This window comes from Brienomyrus brachyistius, chromosome 4, assembly GCF_023856365.1.
Source record: "Brienomyrus brachyistius isolate T26 chromosome 4, BBRACH_0.4, whole genome shotgun sequence".
Lineage (NCBI taxonomy): Eukaryota > Metazoa > Chordata > Actinopteri > Osteoglossiformes > Mormyridae > Brienomyrus > Brienomyrus brachyistius.
The window spans coordinates 24,925,834-24,949,544 of record NC_064536.1 but is presented as its reverse complement, the minus strand read 5'-3'; the positions used below and the strand labels follow the sequence as shown (position 1 = coordinate 24,949,544).

The 23,711-nt window shown below is 43.7% G+C and overlaps 1 protein-coding gene across 1 annotated transcript in view; it reads left to right on the top strand.

Moving 5' to 3' along the window:
* The window catches only part of LOC125739860 (uncharacterized), a 409,273-nt gene that overhangs the window by 120,393 nt on the left and 265,169 nt on the right, over positions 1-23,711 (top strand). Inside the window, exons 6-9 of the mRNA XM_049010379.1 lie at positions 3,944-4,258; positions 4,662-4,979; positions 9,000-9,323; positions 18,325-18,597. Of these exons, the coding sequence (XP_048866336.1) occupies positions 3,944-4,258; positions 4,662-4,979; positions 9,000-9,323; positions 18,325-18,597 (1,230 nt within the window). The remainder of the gene's footprint in view (positions 1-3,943; positions 4,259-4,661; positions 4,980-8,999; positions 9,324-18,324; positions 18,598-23,711) is intronic.

Below are 23,711 nucleotides of genomic sequence, written 5' to 3'. Positions count from 1 at the left end.
ACCGTCCTTGAATTCAGCGGAATATTATTTTATTTTTTTAACATCAGAGGTATAGATATTTTCCATTTTTGAAATTTAAAAATGTTTTTAAAAAATTACAAAGAATTCAACAAGTATTTTTTGCCAACCTGAACGATGGGACATTCTAAAACGCTTAACGTGAAAAAGCTTCATGTGGTTTAATGTATCAAAACAGTGATTAATAATCACCAAATTTCTCACAGACGTATCATGTGGCTATAAAGACTTTGCAGTATAGAATCAGCGGCGGATCCGCCCTCAAGTCGGTAGATCCGCCATAATAGCCAACTCATATACGACATGCGCCTAAGGGGCCATACTTTTAGTATACGTACGCAGGGGCGCTGCTAAGGATTTTGTGCCCCATGAAAAGAATCTTGACAGGCCCCCAACACAGTTTATTGGGGGCTTCTCTGGGCCCCCTCTCAGTCATGGGCCCCGAGAATCGTCATCGTTTACCCCCCCCCCCCCCTTTACAGCGCCCCTGTACGTACGCACATTTTACAGATTTTTTTGGACACCCCCCCCCCCCCCCCCGCCTGTACGCACACATACGCTGGGTAGTTGAGTTATATGCATGTATGGAGTGCAATTCAGCAGGTCAGGTATCGTGAACGAAACACTTAATTTTTAAATTTCTCAAGTTGATTCACTCCCCCCCCCCCAGCATACGCACACGTACGTAAAATTCGGTTAAATTCCCCCCCTCCCCCTCCGTGCGTACGCTAAAAGTATGGCCCCTAACCTATACGGCCCTTACAGCCCGCCTCCTTACAGCCCGCCTCCTTACAGCCCGCCTCCATCGTACAGTCACATCGTACGCGCTCATTTCAAGCCGTTCATCGGTTACAGCTCGGACTGACTTGGACAGCGAGACTTTAAAGGATGAGAGCTTCGACCTTCTTACACTGTAAGTAAACTGTTAAAACGTGCTTTCTTTGTGCAAGTGAAAAACGGGTGAATATATAAACCAGTCTGTTTGCAGCATGTTTTTTACTTTATATATGACCATTGCGAGCGAATGTATATTTGAGTTAAAAATTGAGAAACGCTATAATTTGAGCAGTATTTCGTCTTAGTGAGGCGAGATGACTTGGCTAAATGGGGCAGTTATTTTACTTCAGTCCTGGGCACATTTGTTAGTGGATCTACATTAGTTGGTTCGACCATGTCGAATCTAGAATCGAGGAATCAGAATCGAGTTTATTGCCAAGCTTATGGAAGCACAGGGGCAATTCGGACAAGAAAATTGTTAATGTTTTTGGTTTGTTTGCCTCTCGAAAAAGAATATCACCATGAATGTACTAAAGTGTATTTCATAAGGTTTTGAATGTGGTTTGACTAGTTCGTGTTTGTCTCTCGGAAATAATGTTCTTACTCCCAAACTGCTAAAATATTTTTAAAGCACTTTAAATTACACTCCTATTACCCAATATATTACACAAAATAGGAGAAAATATGATATATTAGACGTTACAAGTATCACATTATTATTGTACATTTAATTACGGAGAGCACAGATGCTTCCGATGCATCATTTTAACTGTCTTGATCAACTTTTTAATGAATATACAAAAAACCGCGAGAGAGTGAAGCCGCGAATGTCGAAGCGTGAAGTGGCGAGGGACGACTGTATACACATACAGGGAAATAAAAATAAAAAAAAAAATAGGAAAAAACCTGCCCACCGAACAATTCTAGCCTAAAACTCCTGGTTTTGGGTGGTGGAGAGAAGGCCAGATGGGCTGTGATATATATTAGTGGACGATAAGCTCATTTAAATGACAGTCGTCTTCGCTCCGGTTTCTTCAGCTGATACGGTGAAACGCTGAATGTCGTTGAGGTATGGGATTGTGATTTCAACGTTGAGTTTGTTATCGTTAATAGAATGAGTGTCATGGTCTTAGAAGACCAGAGGTGCATTTTTTGCAGTTTTGTAGCAGAATTTCTGTGCTGATATCTGTGATGCACGGCCGCCATCTGCTGGTCAGTGTTGGTAATGGAGGGAATATTGCTTTTGGTTTGGTTTGATATTATGTAAATTGGGAGAGGCGAAGCAGGACGGCGGTCCGTCATTTTTTCTGTTGTTTCAAGGCGGTGTTCATAGCGGTTTAAACTTCGTGCCATTTGGGGGTAGTGCATTGTGATTATGTATTGTGTTTCGCTAGGGTATGAAGGGTAACTTTGGTGCAGTAGATTTCTGATAAAGCATTTTACCTTGAATGTAATGGCGTCTGGTTGTGGTCGGCTAAACCGCTTGAATTGATGGTAATCTGTAATAATATACAAGTGCACAAGACGTATGCGAGTTAAAGTACATTTTATTGTGTTTCAGTTTTACAAAAATAAAGAATAAGGACAGAAGGGACGGATCAAGCGGCATTCGTGATTCTTCATGCCTTTTACGTGTTTAGCTGACCCGATAGCTAGGCAGCGAGACTTAGCGAGGCCAGTACAATGAGCAAAATATTTCTCATTATGTTGAATTTAGTTTGTTTTTGTGGAAAGACAGGCGCGCACTTTTTTCCCTTTTCGTTTAAAGGGAAAAATGGAGGGGAAAGATTATTCTTGCCTGAATTGTGGGGAATGCGATATGGAGAGAAGTTATTTTATGTATGTATATTTTTATAGAGTGTGCCGATTTAATTTTGACTTGAGTTTATGGAAAGAAATGTTAATTTAGGCATTAATTGAGCCTGTTGCTCGAACAGGTCAGTTTTTTTTCCTTTGGAGCACGTTCGTTTTTTTTCCTACGATGGCGAACCGATCCCACGGGAACCGAGACTGAAGATTCCCGCCCAGCAAACCAAACTCCTCTCGGTGGACAAGTAGGAGGGACACTTTTGTCATTCTTGGTTTTTGTTCCGTATACTGGTTTCCAGTGCATCTCTCTGTGCCATGACTCCTGGTACAATTGTTACACACCGATAATATATGATATTAACCAGAGATACTGTGATGCTGAAAATGTGAATTCAGTTGGTTGTTTTCCCCACAGGTGCTGACAGTGTGTCCTCAGTGATTCGGGTGTCTGTACAGAGAGGAGGATCTGTCACCATCCCATGTTCCTATGACAACATGTATCAACAACATGAGAAATACTGGTGCAAAGGGAGTGACTGGAGTTCATGTACTCCCATAGTACACACTGACTATCCACATATTAATGGTGATGTGTCAATCAGAGATGATCCTGACCAGCGAGTCTTCAATGTGACCATCAACAATCTGAAACCTGGGGACTCTGGTTACTACTGGTGTGGTGTGGGGATCAGCGGAGGTGCAGCTGTGGGATCACGGGTTTATCTGTCAGTCATTGGGGGTAAGATGTCTGTACTGCAGACTGTAGGCAATGAGATGCACAGTATGTAACATGTCATTCAGGCAGAAAGGAAGGACATTGATACAAAAATTCAAGTGAAAATATTTTAATATACAAGAGGCACCAAATTTTACTTTTGATCAGTACCATGAATGAGACCTGGGAAAAGTAACAGTGTCAGTTTAAATGGGCTACTTCAGGGGGTTAAATATGATAAGTAATATGCTAAGATGTGCCCTTTAGTGTAAATTGATTTAAAATAAATTTAATAGAAACAGATTAATATGTAAATTAACATACAGCAAAGAAGCATCTGTTCAGCTCTGTTTCTGATGTTTGGCCAATATATATAAATTTGAACAAGTGTATTCCATCAAAGATGGATTTTGTGAACTAATCTAAATGATGTTAATAATTTATTGCACTTTTATTTTGGCAAATATAGTGGCAGGAAATTAATACAACAAATTTAAATAATCTACAGAATGACATAATGTGACCTGCAGTGGACTGGTGCTGACCTTTTATTAATATGTGTATAAATTATGTAAGAAGGAGTAAGAGTTGATCAGCTGGGTAATTTTCATACTGTCCCTGCAGGTGTGTCCACACTGAACATGGTGTCTGTACAGAGAGGAGGATCTGTCGCCATCCCATGTTTCTATGACAACATGTATCAACAACATGTGAAATACTGGTGCAATGGGAGTGACTGGAGCTCATGTACTCCCAAAGTACGTACTGACTCTACACAGATAAGTGGTGAAGTGTCAATCAGAGATGATCCTGACCAGCGAGTCTTCAATGTGACCATGAACAATCTGAAACCTGGGGACTCTGGTTCCTACTGGTGTGGTGTGGAGATCAGCAGAGGTTCAGCTGTGGGAACACGGGTTTACCTGTCAGTCAGTGAGGGTAAGATGTCTGTACTGCAGATCGTAGCCAATTAGATTCACAGTATGTAACATGTCATTCAGGTAGAAAGAAAGGATATTAACACAAATACGGGAGACAATATTTTAATAAATAGTTGAAACCAGAAGTTTAGATACACTTCAGAAAAAGACACAAAAACGTTTTTTCTCAATGCCGGACATTTAATCAGAGTAAATCTGTTTTAGGTCAGTTAGGATCAGCAATTTTTTTTGTATTTGTTAAAATTCTCTCTTTATTCTGACATTTTTTATCATTTTGTCCTTTGCTTTAGCTTCACATGGGTGTGAAATATATGTATAATATTAACATAACTGGCTCATATTCATGACTATTTTATTGTTTTGTAAATATCACAGTGTTTGTTCCTAATCTGTGTGTTCAGGTTCCCCAGAGCTGTCAGTGGACAAACAGGAGGTGACGGGTGTGGAAGGAGACAGTGTCACTGTTCAGTGTCGCTATACAGACAGTTACAGTCAGAAGCGGTGGTGTAAGGTCAGGCGCTCCTGTGTATCAAGGTCTTCGGGTTTGGATGGGAGGCCTGTCCTGATCACGGATGACAAAGTAAAGAAAGTCTTCAGTGTGACAATGAGGGGACTGGAGAGGAAGGACACAGGCTGGTATTGGTGTGATACTGGAAACGTGCAGATCCCAGTTCATATTACTGTCAGTCTGAGAACTACAACCACAACTAGCACTGAACGTAAGTATTGACCTAAAATATGATTGTGAATCATTTATGCTTAAATTTGCTTAGATAAATAGTAAATGAGCCCAACAGCCTTACTCATGAAGGGGGTCTGTGTGTTTTGTTGGATAAATTGGTGGTGGGGGGGTTGTTTTCCAGGGAATAACCAGGGCAGATCCAACCACTGTCTGACACCCAATCAGCACAAGGCTCTATATTATACAGCTCTGGAAAAAATTAAGATATCACTCCTATATTTTTAAACCGATCAGCTTCTTAAAATCCTGGTTTAATCCTGGATCTGCTGGCAGAAGGTTACACCGCACAGCAGGCTGCTTCCAGGCTCAAAGTTACTAAGACAGCAGTAACAAGAACAAAACAAAGCAGGAGACACTGGGAACGACCAGAAACTACAGTATCCATGTAGAGGGTAGAAGCAGCTTTTTAATGCCAGAGACAACTGTCAGCTTATACGGCTGTGACTCAGAAATCAGAGGATGACCTCATGTGACCTTAAAGAACATTAAATGGTGTGAAGTGCAAGGAATAAAGCAAGTAAGAGGCTTTTCATCAATGAGAAACAGGGAAGAGCCAGGTTGGAGTTTACCAGAAAAAGTACATTATACAGAGACACTTTCCCAAAAACTGAGAAATAAGTGAAACCAAATGTAAAGAGGGGAGGAGAATTTAGATACTGGAGATGCCAGTTTATACATGGAGATGATCTCAGCAGGGAGCCGATTAGAACACATATGTGGATGTTAACCATGTTAACCACACTGACCGTGCTTGAGGTGTTTGAGGATCCACAATCATAACCTTAGTCCCATTCGCCAGGTTGGCTGCGTCCATCTGCCATTTCTGCCTGTTCTGGAGGGTTAGTAGGTCATACCTGGTCTGGAGGGTTAGCAGGTCATCCCTGGTCTGGAGGGTTAGCAGGTCGTCCCTGATGAAGCTCCTCCAGAGCTGGTCAGCAAGTACCTGGTTCCATCAGAGTCGCTCTGATGTGGGGTAGATCACCTGAGGAATGGCTGAATTTGGCCGCCCCATCAGGGGAGTATTGGGTGAGATGGGATCAGGATCAGTTACATCCTAGGACACTTAATCCCTTCTTCCTTAGCTAGTACAGTCCGCAGTATGTGGGCCTTAGGTGCTGTACAAGGCTGCCTTCACTGAGCAGGTGGAGCACTAGGTGGATTAATGCGGTAAGTGATTTTCTGGGCTGCCAGTTGCTCCTTTATAGAGGATCCTAAAGCATTAAGAGCCTCTCAGCTCAGTACTACAGTGGCTCCCTTAAACTTGGTGCCCTGGCTTCCCTCTCCATGCAGTACAGTTACAAAATGACGAGGAATGAGTCTGTCAAGGCTAAGCATGAGATCTAGGTACAACACTCTTGTAGTGAGACACTTATAAATGATTCCCCAGTGATTCTCCTGTCTCTTACCAGTCTTCACTAACACTGCATCCTGGGCTCTGCCATGGCGTGTGTAGGCGGCTTCCTATTCTAATTAGGCTTGTGTCAAACTAAGGTGTGAGCTACACCAACCTACTGCTGATAGGTAGAGCTTCAAGACAAGCGTACTCTTCAGGGAGACTCAATCTCCACACGTCAGAGGAGTTTCAGTTCAGCTGCTCTAAAATCATCAGCCATGGGGCTGCAGCCTCTGCTGGCTGCCCTGTCAGACTGCTGAGCAACGGGTTTCACTGGGGCAGTGAAGGATTGGTAATGACCTCCAGCCACTTGGAAAAAAAAAACGTAATACTGTTCCACTCCATCCCAAACCAGTGTGGTGCTGAGGTAATCTGCTGTATCAGCATACGCTCCTTACCACTCTCTCTCTTTTTCATTAAATGCAGAACAAGGGATCACCTATTATGGTTTTTGTCACTTCCTCTTTGTAGTGCAGAGGTTAAATGTAGACTGACCGGATGATTTCAGAACTGACTGCAGTCTTCTTTTTGTCCACTATGTGGCAGCAGTATACAGGAATGGTCTTATTCTGTCTTGTGGCTGATGTGTGTATAAATTCATGTACCTAGATAGAATGGAATTCTGCATCCAACTTTACGGATTTAGGTTGGAGTGAATTATATATTAACAACAGTATGTCAGAATTATATTATACACGATTGTTACGATCCTCAGTCTAGGGTTGAGGACCGTCAGAAAGGTAAAGGGAAAGGAGAGGGGAAAACGAGACAACCAGGGGATGGGAAAAGGGAACACGGGAAACACAGGGATATTTTTTTGTATTTTTTTATATTTATTCACAAAGACCTTCACAAACAATAGGGCAACAGACTTCGGGAGTGACATAGCCAAAACAATAAACAAAACAGCACTACCGAACCCGTCCACGACTAAACTAATTCTAAACAAAACGAAAAAGATGAGAAAAGAAATGACACAGACTAATCCTAATTCCCTAACCAAAACACAGAATAAGCCACACGTACACAAAACAAAATAGCAGTCACTCCCTACGCACTTAACAGAAATGAACATACAGAACACACCAAAGCCGAAACACAGTAACCAAAGGGGCGAGGAAAAGAGAATAGTCAGGAGGAAGGCAAGAGATCAAAAACCAGAAAGCAGTCAAAACCGAAGGCAAAGGTACAGAAGGATAAGGCAATAGACAAAAGCCAGGAAACCAAAAACTGTCATACACTAGTAATCCAAAAGAATGCAATCAAACCAACAACAAAAACCAACCAAGAGCAGAGCTGCTGCTACTCTCCCGCCACGGCTTTTTCAATCATAAAGGCGGAAGTAGCGTCGAGGCTCAGGGCGTGGCCAGGTCCGGGAGGCGGAGTCGAAGGCAGCCGGACAACGATCAGGACAATCCCTCCCCAAACCTTACGGCACGTCACACAATATTTTGACCAGAATGTTAATCAGAAAAATATTCAGATTTGCAGATATAGCCATGAGTAGTTAAAGGAACAGGAAATCTGACAGGAATGGATTCCTAAGAGAACTTTGTGACAGACTGGAATCCTGTCCTGGGTGTTCCCCTGCCTTTGTGACAGACTGGCATCCTGTCCTGGGTGTTCCCCTGCCTTTGTGACAGACTGGCATCCTGTCCTGGGTGTTCCCCTGCCTTTGTGACAGACTGCCATCCTGTCCTGGGTGTTCCCCTGCCTTTGTGACAGACTGGCATCCTGTCCTGGGTGTTCCCCTGCCTTTGTGACAGACTGGCATCCTGTCCTGGGTGTTCCCCTGCCTTTGTGACAGACTGGCATCCTGTCCTGGGTGTTCCCCTGCCTTTGTGACAGACTGGCATCCTGTCCTGGGTGTTCCCCTGCCTTTGTGACAGACTGGCATCCTGTCCTGGGTGTTCCCCTGTCTTTGTGACAGACTGGCATCCTGTCCTGGGTGTTCCCCTGTCTTTGTGACAGACTGGCATCCTGTCCTGGGTGTTCCCCTGCCTTGTGCCCTGTACTGCCTCAGATCAGCTCCACTGATTCTGTACTGGATACGCATGTGGAAGGTGGATCACTAAGCTAAAATGCAGTTCAGTACGTACCGTATGCCATTCAAAAGTCAAAAATGACTGAATTTGATGTATTTACAATTACAGCCTTAGTGTTAAAGGGGTGTGGTCACCACAAAGTGATGATCCCATTCATTCTCCTCACTGTGCCTTTATTACCAGCGACTTAAGCTACTGGTTTTCCTCTCAGACCCTAAAACAGGGCTGCCCAAATGGCAAATGCTGCACTGAAACAATTCAATCCAGTCCCCCCCCATCCCTGGTCAGTAAATGATGTGGACCTTGGCTATGTGCCCCTGATGGGGATGATAGCTGAGTGACCCTCCCCTAGAACACACCTGCTTTGTTTTCCTGTGTCTTTCCCTTGTTCTTATGCAAAATGACAGTCTTGCTGTTTCACCTCCTCACTGTCCTCTTAAACCCATCTCTCTGTGCCATGACTCCTGGTACAAGTGTTACACAAACTGATAATATATAATATTAACCAGAGATACTGTGATGCTGAAAATGTGAATTCAGTTGGTTGTTTTCCCCACAGGTGCTGACAGTGTGTCCTCAGTGAGATGGGTGTCTGTACAGAGAGGAGGATCTGTCACCATCCCATGTTTCTATAACAACAGATATCAGCAACATGTGAAATACTGGTGCAGATGGGCTTATAGCCATCTATGTACTCCCATCGTACGCAGTGACTCTCCACAGACGAAGGATGATGTGTCAATCAGAGATGATCCTAACCAGCGAGTCTTCACTGTGAGCATGAACAATCTGCAAACTGGGGACTCTGATTACTACTGGTGTGGTGTGCAGATCAGCAGAGGTTCAGCAGTGGGAACATGGATGCAGCTGTCAGTCACTGCGGGTAAGATGTCTGTACTGCAGACTGTAGCCAATGAGATGCACAGTATGTAACATGTCATTCAGACTTAAAGGAAGGACATTAACACAAACACAGAAGAAAATATTTTAATATACAAGAGGAACCAAATTTTAGTTTTGATCAACACCATAAATGACACCTGGGAGAAATAACAATGAATGTGCTACTTCAGAGGGTTTAACATGAGAAGCAATATTCTTTGGTGTAGTTTTAAGTGAATGTTAAATTCATAAAAGCATAAATATATAAATAAACATACAGTAAAAGAGGCTCAGTTGGGCTGTCGGTTACTGTTATTGGCATATACATGGAAATCGAAATAAACAGGAAAGCAAAACAGGATATTGCAGGCTAATTCTATACTATAATCAGTTAATCATTCATTAAACTTTTATTTTTGCAAATACAGTGATAGTAAGTACAACATTTAATCAAAACAAGTTGTTTCATTGGGGGCCCATCGGACAGCAAGGTCGCATGTTGGGCTGGTGCCATCAGTGTAAATAGTGTAAATAGCTCTGTGTATTTACCATGTATTGTGTTGTGTGTCTGTTGTGAGTATGACTGGCAGACATCAGGAAACCCCATCTTTGTAGCCTTCCTGTGCTTATCTGTGACTCTGGTACCTGAACCACACTGGTGTCAGACCTGAGGATAAAGGTGACAGAGCTCAGCAGGGAGCAGCATGACGTGGGACACGGCCGATCGCAGTGAAGACCCCCCTAAAGCTGCCCCGGTACAGTGGGTAATGGCCCCTGGAACCCTCCCAAGTACCGGTCCGGCTGGTGGCACGGCCCAATCACTGGTCCCCCAAGATGGGGGCACCTGGTGATGCCACTGGAAGAGGAGGCACTGCGAGCTCTATTAAGCAGAGCCCTACCCCTACAGCTGATCTGCACCCATCGTGCGCATGGCATTGGGGGGGGGGGGGGGCAGCTGAAAGTCACGCTGACAGGACAGTCGGTGGTACAAGAGGTCTGACTAGCCAGCACTGCTGACCCCTGTGTTATCAGACTGGACTTACTAGTATAGCTAGGGGCCACCATCGATCTGCTGGGGGCAGCCATCTGCTTTGGGTACAGATGTGGGGGTCCTCCAGTATGAGAGCAGCGGCCAGGGATAGCAATGGGGGAAGAGAGAAGGAGAGCCGTCCACCCGGTGGGGTGGAAAGATCTGCCCACAGCTCCTGAGGGAAAGTCTCCACCAGCCACACGACTGCAACTCCAGTCCAGACTGTGCTGAACGGCAGCACCACAGCAGGACCGTCTCCATAGACAGTGCAGGCTGTGCAGCAACTGTGGCAGTACAGCAATCAGCCCTGTTCACCCATCTGCATCTGCACCAACTGCTTCTGGTGAAACTACAAGTGTCAAATGGCAGACAGGAGTCATGAAGCCTTCCCACAGTCCGTAAGCGGCACAGGCAGACCTTGTCACCAACAAGGACGGGTCATGTTAATTTTGCTTCAACTATCAACCATTGAATGAGGTGACAAGGAAGGACTCCTATGTGCTTCCATGCATCACTGGGTCAACATGGTTCAGCTCCTTAAACCTCCGGAGTGGCTACTGGCAGGTCGAACTGTCCCCAGTAAACCACCCTAAGACCGTGTTCACCATCGGTCACAGGCTATGACAGTTCAGTCAGTTTCATTCAGCCCCTGTAACAGCCTGGTCACCTTCGAGAGGCTAATGGAGGCTAATGTCCCAGCTCACCTGGACCTAATGTGTCATCAACACTGATGATCTGCTGCTCAACGCCGCTGATTTTGCCTGGACATTGCAGAAGTTAAAGGAGTTTTTGCAGGGACTCTCTGTGCAGGGTTGTGGCTGAACCCCCGGAAGTGCTCCCTCCTCCAGTGCATGATGCTCTTCCAGGTCCATATCATCAGAGGGAGGGCGTGGCCACCCACCCGCAGAAGATGACAGCTGTGTGAGACTGGCCCCCTGCACAGACTGTAGCAGAGCTGCACACCTTCCTGGGGTTAGTGCCATATTACCAACACTTTGTTAAGGACTTCGCCAGCATAGCAAACACAATGCACCATCTACAGAAAAGGGAAGGGGTTTTGTGTATTTAGGGTGGACATGTTAGCCCTGCGTTTGCTTTTAAGGGAACATATAGCCTACAGACAGACACCATAGTGAACTCAGGCCCCCCATCAAGTGATTGTTAACTGGGGCCCAGCAAAAGGCCTGAAGGGGGCGCTACACCTGTGCTCTCTCATGCTGAGGTCAGTGCACGGAGCCGTCGGGGCCGGGCAGTACGGCGTAAAGAAGATGCTGAGGAAGCTGTGGCAGCGCTTCACCTGGCCGGCTGCCAGCAGGACGCCCAGATGTTCCTGCATTGCTGTGCTGCATGTGCGGCTCAGAGGGGTCCTAGCTGGCAGTGCCGGTCTGCCCTCCAGCTGTACCTAGGGGAGCATGTGGGGGTCGATGTCCTGGGCCCCTTTCCCCAAACTGAGGCCGGGAATCACTACATTCTTGTGGTCATGGACTACTTCACAACGTGGGCTGAGGGTCACATGGTTCCAGAGCAGAGTGTGACCTGACCACCATGGCAGAAAACAGCTGTAGGAGCTTCGGGCTTCAGAGCAGCTGTACAGCATCCAGGGGAGAAGCTTCAAGGTGCTGCTGTTCTGTGAGGTCAGCTGGCTGCTAGGGATTGTGAAGACCCCTCCCCCCCCCCCTCCCCCTCCCCCACCCCCATCAGCAGAGTGACAGGCTGGTGAAGAGGCTGAATTGCATCCCAGCTCCCAATGTCAACTGTAGTGTTAATGTTAATTGTTGTGATTATCATTGTTTGGGCCACCATGTGTAGTGAGAGTAGCTGGGACCCTCAGCACAGTGGCCAGTGTCTGTGTGTTGTGAGTATATATGGCATAAATCAGTACCTGTCTGTGACTCTTCATTATCACTGGGATCACCATGTCTGGTATCTGTGCCGCAAAATGATAATATTCTGCTAAATGAAGTACTGTAACCTACAGTGGACTGACTTTTTATTAATGTGTATAAATGGTGTAAGAGGGAGTGAGAGTTGATCAGCTGGGTAATTTTCATACTGTCCCTGCAGGTGTGTCCAGACTGAACACGGTGTCTGTACAGAGAGGAGGATCTGTCACCATACCATGTTTGTATGACAACATATATAAAAATCATGAGAAATACTGGTGCAATGGGAGTGACTGGAGTTCATGTACTCCCATAGTACGCAGTGACTCTCCAAAGAAAAGTGGTGAAGTGTCAATCAGAGATGATCGTAACAAGCGAGTCTTCAATGTAACCATGAACAATCTGAAACCTGGGGACTCTGGTACCTACTGGTGTGGTGTGGAGATCAGCAGAGGTGCAGCTGTGGGATCACGGGTTTCCCTGTCAGTCACTGAGGGTAAGATGTCTGTACTGCAGACTGTAGCCAATGAGATGCACAGTATATAACATGTCATTTATAACATGCCTCTTTTTCTGATTGGTGTTAGAAAAACACTCTTTACTTTGAGAATGAAGGACTGATCTCAGCATTATACTCTCAACTGATGTGTTTTGCAGATCAAAACCTAGGAAATATTAAACAAGGTGGGAGAATGAACTCGGTGTGGATCTGACTGTGGAATACTGGTCTAAAACACTGTAGCATGCTGAGATTTAAAGTTTTGCACGGGGTTCAGTTCAGCAAAGCCAGGCTTGCTGACATATATCCTGGGAGGTATGCTGGCTGTGACAGGGGCTCCTTTCTCCAGCTGATCTAGCACATGCTGGCTGCTCTTGCTTTCTGGTTGGTTGGAGCTGCTATGTGGATCGTCTCTCATTCGCCATGCTCTGCCATAACAGGGTAGCAGATGACGACTTTGATTTAAATATAAACCAATCTGTCATCGTTGCATTCATGTCGCTTTTGGCCTGTAGGAGAATTTGGCTGCCCTGGAAATCTCCCACTCCTCCGTGTGCTGCTGCTTGTCTGGAAGACATAACTCACTTCATACAGCTAGAAAGAGATTAAATGTAGGCTGAGGGGTCTGTGAAAAAGCTCTACTCCAGATGGGAACCTTTCCTGTCATTCTTGGTGAATCTTAGGGAACTACACACTCGGTGAGGGTCTCTGATTGTAACTGGAGGACCCCCCCCACCCCACCCCCATTAATTTGATTACCTCTCAGGACGGTCGGTACATTGTGAGTGAGTGTATTCTGGACCATATATGGGTATATGTGTGTGTTGGGTATATGTGTGTCTGAGCCTTGGAAGCGTGTTGGGGTTTGGCTGTGAAAATGTACATTTTTGATCTCGTATGTTTGAACACATCAGCTACCAAACAGTGACGATTCTAAACCGTTTTAATGGTGGGGGAGGCAGACAGCGGCCAATTGTTCTGTGGGGGGTGGGGACAGATGCATGTGACCTCCGTGTCCATCAAGTATCACGTACATTAGATTGTCAGCATTAGGAGCAAAACACACTTTTTAAACTAGATCAGCTATTTATGTAATGTTTGCAGTTACATTTTACACTTTTACACATACCCAAGTAGCATGTGCATTTAGGGGGGGCACAGGGGTGGCCATGCATGCTGTATGCCCCCTCCCCTGCTGTCAAGGTCCATTTGGGTCGGGTGAGGGGACTCTTTATAAATGCTGAAATGGGAATGTAATGCATTATTTTACATGTATCGTACCATTCCATTAAAGGAAAATAACAAGTAACAGTGTCTTTTTAAATGGGCTTTTAAATCTTTTAAATCTTCAGGGCTGAGAATATCCTATCATTCAGTTTTCAGTACATTTTATGTAAACTCATAAATTTCATAGAAAAACATAAATACATAAATATACATATTGTAAATGATCATTAGTTTGGCTCTCAGGTACTGATTTTTAACCTAAATATGTGAACTTAAATGTGTAAGTCAGCAAATGAGGTTTTTGCGGGATAATTTTATACTAAATAATTAGTTTCGTTAATCATTAATTATACTATTTTGTTTTTTAACTAATGCAGTGATAGTAAATGGAACACATATTTAAAACAAAATGTAATATTCTGCAGAGTAAAGTACTGCAGTCTACAGTAGACTGGTACTGACTCTTTATTAATATGCATATAAATGGTGTAAGAGGGAGTGAGCGTTAATCAGCTGGGTAATTTTCATACTGTCCCTGCAGGTGTGTCCACACTGAACACGGTGTCTGTACAGAGAGGAGGATCTGTCACCATACCATGTTTCTATGACAACATATATGAAAAACATGAGAAATACTGGTGCAGAGGGAGTGACTGGAGTTCATGTACTCCCATAGTACGTACTGACTCTCCAGAGATAAGCGATAAGGTGTCAATCAGAGATGATCCTGACCAGCGAGTCTTCAATGTGACCATTAACAATCTGAAACCTGGGGACTCTGGTTCCTACTGGTGTGGTGTGGAGATCAGCGGAGGTGCAGCTGTGGGAACACGGGTTTCCCTGTCAGTCACTGAGGGTAAGATGTCTGTACTGCAGACTGTAGCCAGTGAGATGCACAGTATGTAACATGTCATTCAGGTATAAAGGAAGGACATTAACACAAACACAGAAAATAATATTTTAATACAGTATCTCACAAAACTGAGGACACTCCTCAAATTCTTTTAAATATTTTATTATATCTTTTCATGGGACAACACTGAAGATATGACACTTTATACTATGTAAAGTAGTCAGTGTACAGCTTGTATAACAGTGTAAATTTGCTGTCCCCTATACACACAGCCATTAATGTCTAAACTGCTGGTAACAAAAGTGAGTACAACCCTAAGTGAAAATGTCCAAATTGTGCCCAATTAGCCATTTTCCCTCCCCGGTGTCATGTGACTCATTAGTGTTACAAGGTCCCAGGTGTGAATGGGCAGCAGGTGTGTTAAACTTGGTGTTATAGCTCTCACACTCTCTCATACTGCTCACTGGAAATTCACCTCATGGCAAAGAACTCTGAGGATCTAAGAAAAAGAATTGTTGCTCTACATAAAGATGGCCTTGGCCATAAGAAGACTGCCAACACCTTGAAGCTGAGCTGCAGCATAGTGGTCAAAACCATACAGGACAGCTTGCACTCAGAACAGGCCTCGTCATGGTCAACCAAAGAAGCTGAGTGCACATGCTGAGCGTCATATCCAGAGGTTGTCTTTTAAAAACAGACGTATGAATGCTGTCAGCATTGCTGCAGAGGTTGAAGGGGTGGGGGGGTCAGCCTGTCAGTGCTCAGACCATACGCTGCACAGTGCATCAAATTGGTCTGCATGGCTGTCATCCCGGAAGGAACCCTCTTCTAAAGATGATGCACAAAAAGCCTGCAAACAGTTTGCTGAACACAAGCAGACTGAGGACATGGATTAGTGGAACCCGGTCCTGAGGTCTAATAAGACCAAGATCAACTTATTTGGTTCAGATGGTGTCAAGCGTGTGTGACATCAACCAGGTGAGGAGTACAAAGACAAGTGTGTCTTAACCTACAGCTAAGTATGGTGGTGGGAGTGTCATGGTTTGAGGCTGCATGAGTGCTGCTGGCTCTGAGGAGCTCTGAGGAGGTTCATTGAGGGAATCATGAATGCCAACATGTACTGTGACATACTGAAGAAGAGCATGATCCCCTCCCTTCGGACACTGGGCTGCAGGGCAGTATTCCAACATGATACCGACCCCAAACGCACCTCCAAGGCGACCACTGCCTTGCTGAAGAAACTGAGGGAAAAGGTGCTGGACTGGCCAAGCATGTCTCCAGACCTAAACCCTATTGAGCGTCTGTGGGGCATCCTCAAACGGAAGGTGGAGAAGCGCGAGGTCTCTAACGGCTCCATGATGTCGTCATGGAGGAGTAGAAGAGGATTCCAGTGACAACCTGTGAAGCTCTAGTGAACTCCATGCCCAAGAGAGTTAAGGCAGTCTGGGACAATAATGGTGGCCATACAAAATTTTGACACTTTGTGCACAATTTGGACATTTTCACTTAGGGCTGTACTCAGTTTTCTTGTCAGCTGTTTATATATGAATGGCTGCGTGTTTAATTATTTTGAGGGGACAGCAAATTTACACTGTTAAACAAGCTGTACACTGACTACTTTACATTGTATAAAGTGTCATATCTTCAGTGTTGTCCCATGAAAAGATAGAATAAAATATTTACAAGAATGTGAGGGTTGTACTCACTTTTGTGAGATACTGTATATAAGAGGGACAGCATGAATGAGACCTGGGAGGAATAACAGTAAATGGGCTGTTTCAGGAGGTTAGATATGAGAAGTGATGTTCTTTGGTTAAGTGAATTTTAAATAAATGCATAAATTCCATAGAAAAGCATACATATGTATTAATATACCGTAAAAGGCCATCGGTTTGACTCTGCTGCTGATGCTTGACCAATATCCATCCATCCATTTTCCAAACCGCTTATCCTATTGGGTCGCGGGGGGTCCGGAGCCTATCCCGGAATCAATGGGCACGAGGCAGGGAACAACCCAGGATGGGGGGCCAGCCCATCGCAGGGCACACTCACACACCATTCACTCACACATGCACACCTACGGGCAATTCAGCAACTCCAATTAGCCTCAGCATGTTTTTGGACTGTGGGGGGAAACCGGAGTACCCGGAGGAAACCCCACGACGACACGGGGAGAACATGCAAACTCCGCACACATGTGACCCAGGCGGAGACTCGAACCCGGGTCCCAGAGGTGTGAGGCGACAGTGCTAACCACTGCACCACCATGCCGCCCCGCTTGACCAATATATGAAAATTAAATGAGAATAATTCTGCAAAGCATGTTTTTCCGGATAATTTTATTCTGAATAATCATTCATTATTTACACTGTTTTGTTTATGCAAATGCAGTGATAGTAATTTGAACAAAGTAGTTTAAAACAAATTTTAATATTCTGCAAATTGAAGTAGTGTAACTGGCAGTGGACTGACTCTTTATTAATATGTGTAAAAATGGTGTAATCGGGAGTGAGGGTTAATCAGCTGGGTAATTTTCATACTGTCCCTGCAGGTGTGTCCACACTGAACACGGTGTCTGTACAGAGAGGAGGATCTGTCACCATCCCATGTTACTATGACAACATGTATCAACAACATGTGAAATACTGGTGCAATGGGAGTGACTGGAGTTCATGTACTCCCATAGTACGCACTGACTCTAAACAGATAAGTGGTGAAGTGTCAATCAGAGATGATCCTGACCAGCGAGTCTTCACTGTGACCATGAACAAGCTGACAACTGTGGACTCTGGTTCCTACTGGTGTGGTGTGGAGATCAGCAGAGGTTCAGCTGTGGGAACACGGGTTTACCTGTCAGTCACTGAGGGTAAGATGTCTGTACTGCAGACTGTAGCCAATGAGATGCACATTATGTAACATGTCATTCAGTCAGAAAGGAAGGACATTAACGCAAACACAGGAGAAGATATTTGAATATATAAGAGAGACTGAATTTTAGTTTTAGTTTAGTTTTGAGTTTTAGTTGTGTAGTTTTTATCAATACCTCAAATGAGACCTGGGAGAAGTAACAGTGTCAGTATAAATAGGCTACTTCAAGGGGTCAAATGTGATATGTAATATGTTAATACATTTTCTTTGGTATAATATTAAGGGAGTTTGCAATAAATTCATTATTTTCAATGAGAAGCATAAATCCGTAAATAAACATACTGTGAAAGGTGATCAGTTTGGCTCTGTGACGTTTGACCTATTTATGTTACTTAAACTGTAAACCAGCAAAGGAGGTTTTTTGGAGCCTAATTTAATACTAAATAATCAGATAATTTATCACACTATTTAACTTCCTCAAATACATTGACTGTAAACACAGCGAATAATCAAAACAAATATTTATATTGTGAGGTATTGTAACCTACAGTAGACTGGCACTGACTTTATGAATATGTGTATAAATGGTGTAAGAGGGAGTGAGAGTTAATCAGCTGGGTAATTTTCATACTGTCCCTGCAGGTGTGTCCAGAGTGAACACGGTGTCTGTACAGAGAGGAGGATCTGTCACCATCCCATGTTACTATGACAACATGTATCAACAACATGTGAAATACTGGTGCAATGGGAGTGACTGGAGTTCATGTACTCCCAAAGTACGCAGTGACTCTCCACAGATAAGTGGTGAAGTGTCAATCAGAGATGATCCTGACCAGCGAGTCTTCAATGTGACCATGAACAATCTGACAGCTGGGGACTCTGGTTCCTACTGGTGTGGTGTGGAGATCAGCAGAGGTTCAGCTATGGGAACACGGGTTTACCTGTCAGTCACTGAGGGTAAGATGTCTGTACTGCAGACTGTAGCCAATGAGATGCACAGTATGTAACATGTCATTCAGATAGAAAGGAAGGACATTAACACAAACACAGGAGAAAATATTTTTAATATTGATATTTTGAAACTTAATTTGTTGTCAGTTACTGATTGATTATACTATACTGTAAGTGTATCTATGAATGTACAGAAAGATTAACTTACATATTAGTATTACCTCTAAGGGAGACATCCCATAATACAGCTCTGATGACCTCATTAGATACAGGTTCTGCTCTTTATTAAATACATGAGTGTCTGATCTGCATGTTACTTTGGCAGCTGTACAGAAGCCTCAGGATTCACATATTTCTAGTTTATGATACATTTGTATAATATGACAAATATTACAGATCTGACTATTTTCTCAGTCAGACACCCAGTCAGATGTCTTTCATAAAACATCACAGGCATCAGCTTACAGGAAACAGACAGACAGACATATTCATCTTACAGCCATTTATCATGTGTGCAATGTTTGGAAAACGTTACATGTAGGTTTTTACCGTCATACATCAAAAACTTTATTCCCTTCGTATTTCTGACATTTGTAGGGATTAATTGTTACTAAAGGTGTACAGACTGGGTGATTGTCTGCAGGTAGTTTCTAATTGCAGCAAAGGCCAATGTTACAGTTACACTGTAATAACTGATCCAGTTCCAGCATTAATACATTATGATATATTAATAACATTATTTATCTCACTTGCCCACTATCAGGGCCCTGGGATGTGGACACTCTGGTCACAACCTTAATTTATTATTCTGCATCCAAACAGATATTTTACTGAATATTTCTGGTTATTCATTTTCAGTTTTAGAAATGACCTTTCACAGTCTGTACTGACTGACAGATCAGGGCAGAGGTGCTGTAAAAAGGGGGGTAGAGTTAGGATAATTCCATGGACCCCCAATTGATGTGACATAAAGAAATTAGGAACATAATCGGGTTGGTCCAGGCTGGGGGCCCAATCTGATATGCTTTCAGGGGCCCAAAATCGCTACTGGCCTCCTGGAACAGGGATGTTTATTTTTTATGTAACAATATTTTCTCTTGTTTCCACTGCTGTCCATTCTTGGCAGATGATGAAGAAGGAGGGAATAATGAAAAACAGAGGTAAGCATCCAGCAGCACTTACAGCAGTGTGGTGTCCAGCCAGGAGCGTCTCCCTGATCACACAGTGATGGGAAACTTCTGTTACTTTATGGGAACATTGATTTTCTTTTATTCCTTAATTATAATTTCCCTGTGATGGCATCACATCCAGGTTGAGCCCCTGCTTTGTGCCCTATGCTGCTGGGGAAAGGCTACAGGCCAGCTTGGAAGATGAATGGATGGAGGGAGGGATGGATGGATGGATGGATATAAAATGTTGTTTAAAGTCACAGTAAGAAAGATAAGATAATAAGATAATCCTTTATTAGTCCCACAAGTGGGAAATTTGCATAGTCACAGCAGAAAGTGGACAGTACAAGAATAGAGCAGCAAAAATTAACAGAAATATGATAAAAACTATATATGTACAAGTGGAAATATATAAATATTAATAAATGTATTATTAATAAACATTAACAGTAAAACTGCCAGTTAAAATTCTGTAGCTATTTTCATATTATTTGTTAATGTCTCCTGTTACATGTATCCTGTGTAACAGTACAGATTTGGCTGTACCATGTTGTTATAAAGCATATCAGACTTTACTGTTCAAATCCAGCCTCTTATTCAGCTCCTTGGTCCAGCTCTCTCTGTATGTAGGACTGGGCTTATTGGTGCTGCTGTTCATGCTTATAATTCTATCAGAATAGATTCACTGCATTGTTCTTCAGATTAAAATGTGATACGTGTGACTGACAGACACACTGATGTATTATATGTCTGACAGGTGGGAGCAGGTTCTGTGTGCTGTTCTGAAAGCTGGGACTGGTGTGTTTTATCTGATCTGCACCATCATCGCCATTCAGCTGCACTGGAGCTCCTGTAGAAAGAGGGGATCCAATCAGAGAGAAAATTAGGTAGGGGTGAAAATGGGTCTTAAGAAATTCTGATATACAAGCTTAATTTACAAGAAATATACAAGCTTGTTTATCCTGTTAAAATGATTAATGTACAGCTTCTATTAGCGCATATAAATGAAAAACCATAAGGGTGTATCAGCAGGTTCCTGCTGTGCTTGTATGAAATGTGTCTCCATATAGTTTTGTTTATGCTGTAATCAGAAGAGCAAGAAAGTACAGTGGTACCTCGACCCACGAACAGTCCTGTTCACGAACAAATCGGGTTACAAACCAGATCTTCGAAAATCTTTGTACTGGCTCGCGAACCGTGTTTCAGGCTGCGAACACAAACATCCCCCAAACGGGTCCATTGAAAGCGCTCCAAAGAACCACCTGAAACACGAATAAGTGAACATTATAACGGTTGCGGAATGTATCAAAAACTTGTCGTAGATGAATGTCTTTACTATATTTCTTCAGGGATTGAATATTTGAAAAAAAAATAGAGAAAACGTTCTGTCATAGTTTTTGTGATGGTTTTTAACAGTCACATATCAATGCATAAAATCACAGTACTTCATTAATAACAAATTATTAAGTAACTCCTACTTCTGTTATATTCTCCATTCACACATAGTGACAACTGCGTATTGTTTGTTTGCAGTACAAACAAAGATGTCCATCGCCATACAGCGCGTGGCAGTATGAGATGTGCATAAAAAATTCAGGCATATGAAAATAATGTACAGTGTAATAAAAAAATCACATTTTCGAAAGTACTGTATTGTTGTTTACTCTGTCTTTTAATGTTAGTATTTTGGGGGGATGTTTTGTGGTTCTTTTCCGTGTTTTGGCGTCTTTCGAGCGACCAGCCTGCCAACAAGCGTATGCTCAGTTGGTTATTGGTCTGTCTTCCGTAAACATGTTATTTTTATGATTCTTTTGTATTTACATTATTTTAAATAGGAAAAATTGATTCAGGTCGCAAAATTTTCGGGTCACGAACTGAGCCCTCGAACGAATTAATTTCGTGAACTGAGGTACCACTGTATGGTCATGCTACTGTAACTGCAGTGAGGCCTCTCTCACACGGCCCTGCTCAGTCTGTCCAGTCATACTATGAGAGTCAGTGGAATATAGAGAGGTTGGTCTGCAGTGTTGGATTATCTGATGGGAACCAGTAGAACCAGTGCTTTGTATGACCGATAGCTTTTGCTTCACAAACGCTTTGCTGCCACCTGCTGGTTAACTGTAGTATAAGTGTTAATAATAATTTACTCATTAGTGAAACTTAAATTGTTTGTTCTGATTTAATAAATGATTGATATAGATATGGTTTACTGTGCAGTTTGTATTTTCTGGAGATATTAATCTGATTAAAAAGAAGAAGAATTTTTCAAGCTTAAAGTGAATGTTTTTGTGGTTTTCAGGTCACGTTGCACTACCAGATCCCACCAATCAGTGACCCTGTCAGAGAGTGATGTAACACAGAGCTGTCAATATCTGTCCCAGTTTCCCTCTTTGTCCAACTGGTGTCGCTGGGCATTCCACTTTCTGTTCCCCTGGTCTATTATGCTTCACAGGTCCTAGTGTGTTCCACTGCTACCTGGGTTGCTGTGTGGCTGAATGGGTTGAATGTTTAACAGAAAACCAAGCATTTTCCCTGTCATGGGTTTGAGGCTCTCCAGAGCCCAGCTTCACTTTGTTTGACATTTTGAGTTTTTGTTTTTTTCCCATTGTTACCTTGCATTCTGGTTATTTCTGTATCGGATCTTGTTTTTGTTTGTGTCTGGTTATCTGCAGTAGTTTTGTAATTATTTCACCTGTGTTCCCTTTATCTCCAGTGTAGCCTTAGTCCCTAGTGTGTAATTGATGGTGACTACCCTCACCTGTTCTTCATTGCCCACAGCCTCTCGTTTAGTTATAGCCCCCACCTGTCCTTTGTGGAAGCCCTCGTTATTATGTGTATTTAAGTGCCTGCCCCCACCCTGTTCCCGAGTCGGCCATTGTATTTGTTCCTGCGTGCGGCTGCTCACTCCCTGCCTTTCTCTGTGTTCTGCATTGTTTTCTTCTGTGCTTCTCCCTGCTTTCATTCTTGTTTTCTACCTGCCTGTCTTTATACCTCTCATGCTTCCTTTTGTTTCTCTTTGTTTTGAGTTCAGATACAATAAAGTCCCTTGTTGTTTCTGTGAGCTGCAACATGGATCGTCCATCACTCCCCCCTGCCACACTTACCAATTCTCTGTAGAGGGGATGTAACCTATAGTACGCTACTCTCCCTAAACCGCTGCTTAGAGACTTGGTGCACATCTCAAAACATTGCCTTTATTTATAATTAGATTCAAGATTCAAGAGGTTTATTCATCACATACAGTAGAACTTGTAGTGAAATGTATCTCCGAGTCACCCTATTTGAACATGTGAAGCAATGATAATTCACATGGTGTCCGACCCGCCCATATATATTGTTATAGTACACAGACCACCGGGATCATACACTTTGCTTCTGAGAGAATTCGGGGAACTTCTCGGACTTTTATTAACTCCCGATTCCGGCCCACAGGGGGCCACTCATCCTGACTTTACCCCTGTAGCTCTGCCCGAGGTCACCCTGGCCCCTGTAGCTCCGCCCAAGTTTGCCTTGGGCCCTGCATATTGGCACGAGGTCACCCCCATCCTAGTGGGGATGGACCTGGAGGATACCGCTCCAGAAGACTTGGAGTGGCAGCCCTTGGACCTGGTCCTGAGTCCCACGTTTCAGGCTCCAACATCCATCTGAGGCTTGGGCTGATTAGGCCCCAAGCACCTGTTCCATCTGTGGTGCAGACAGGGGAGCAGTACAGGGCCAGGCTGGTTCTCTGTCTTTCAAAGGGGGAAACAGGGACGTATCACTCATGCCAGCCGTCCAGGACCAGTTTCCATCTCTCCTGCCTATTACCGTCCTGCAGTCCCCCTGTCACCCTCCAGTCCCCCTGTCACCCTCCAGTCCCCCTGTCACCCTCCAGCTCCCATTCTGTAGTCTCCTCATCGCCCTCCAGTT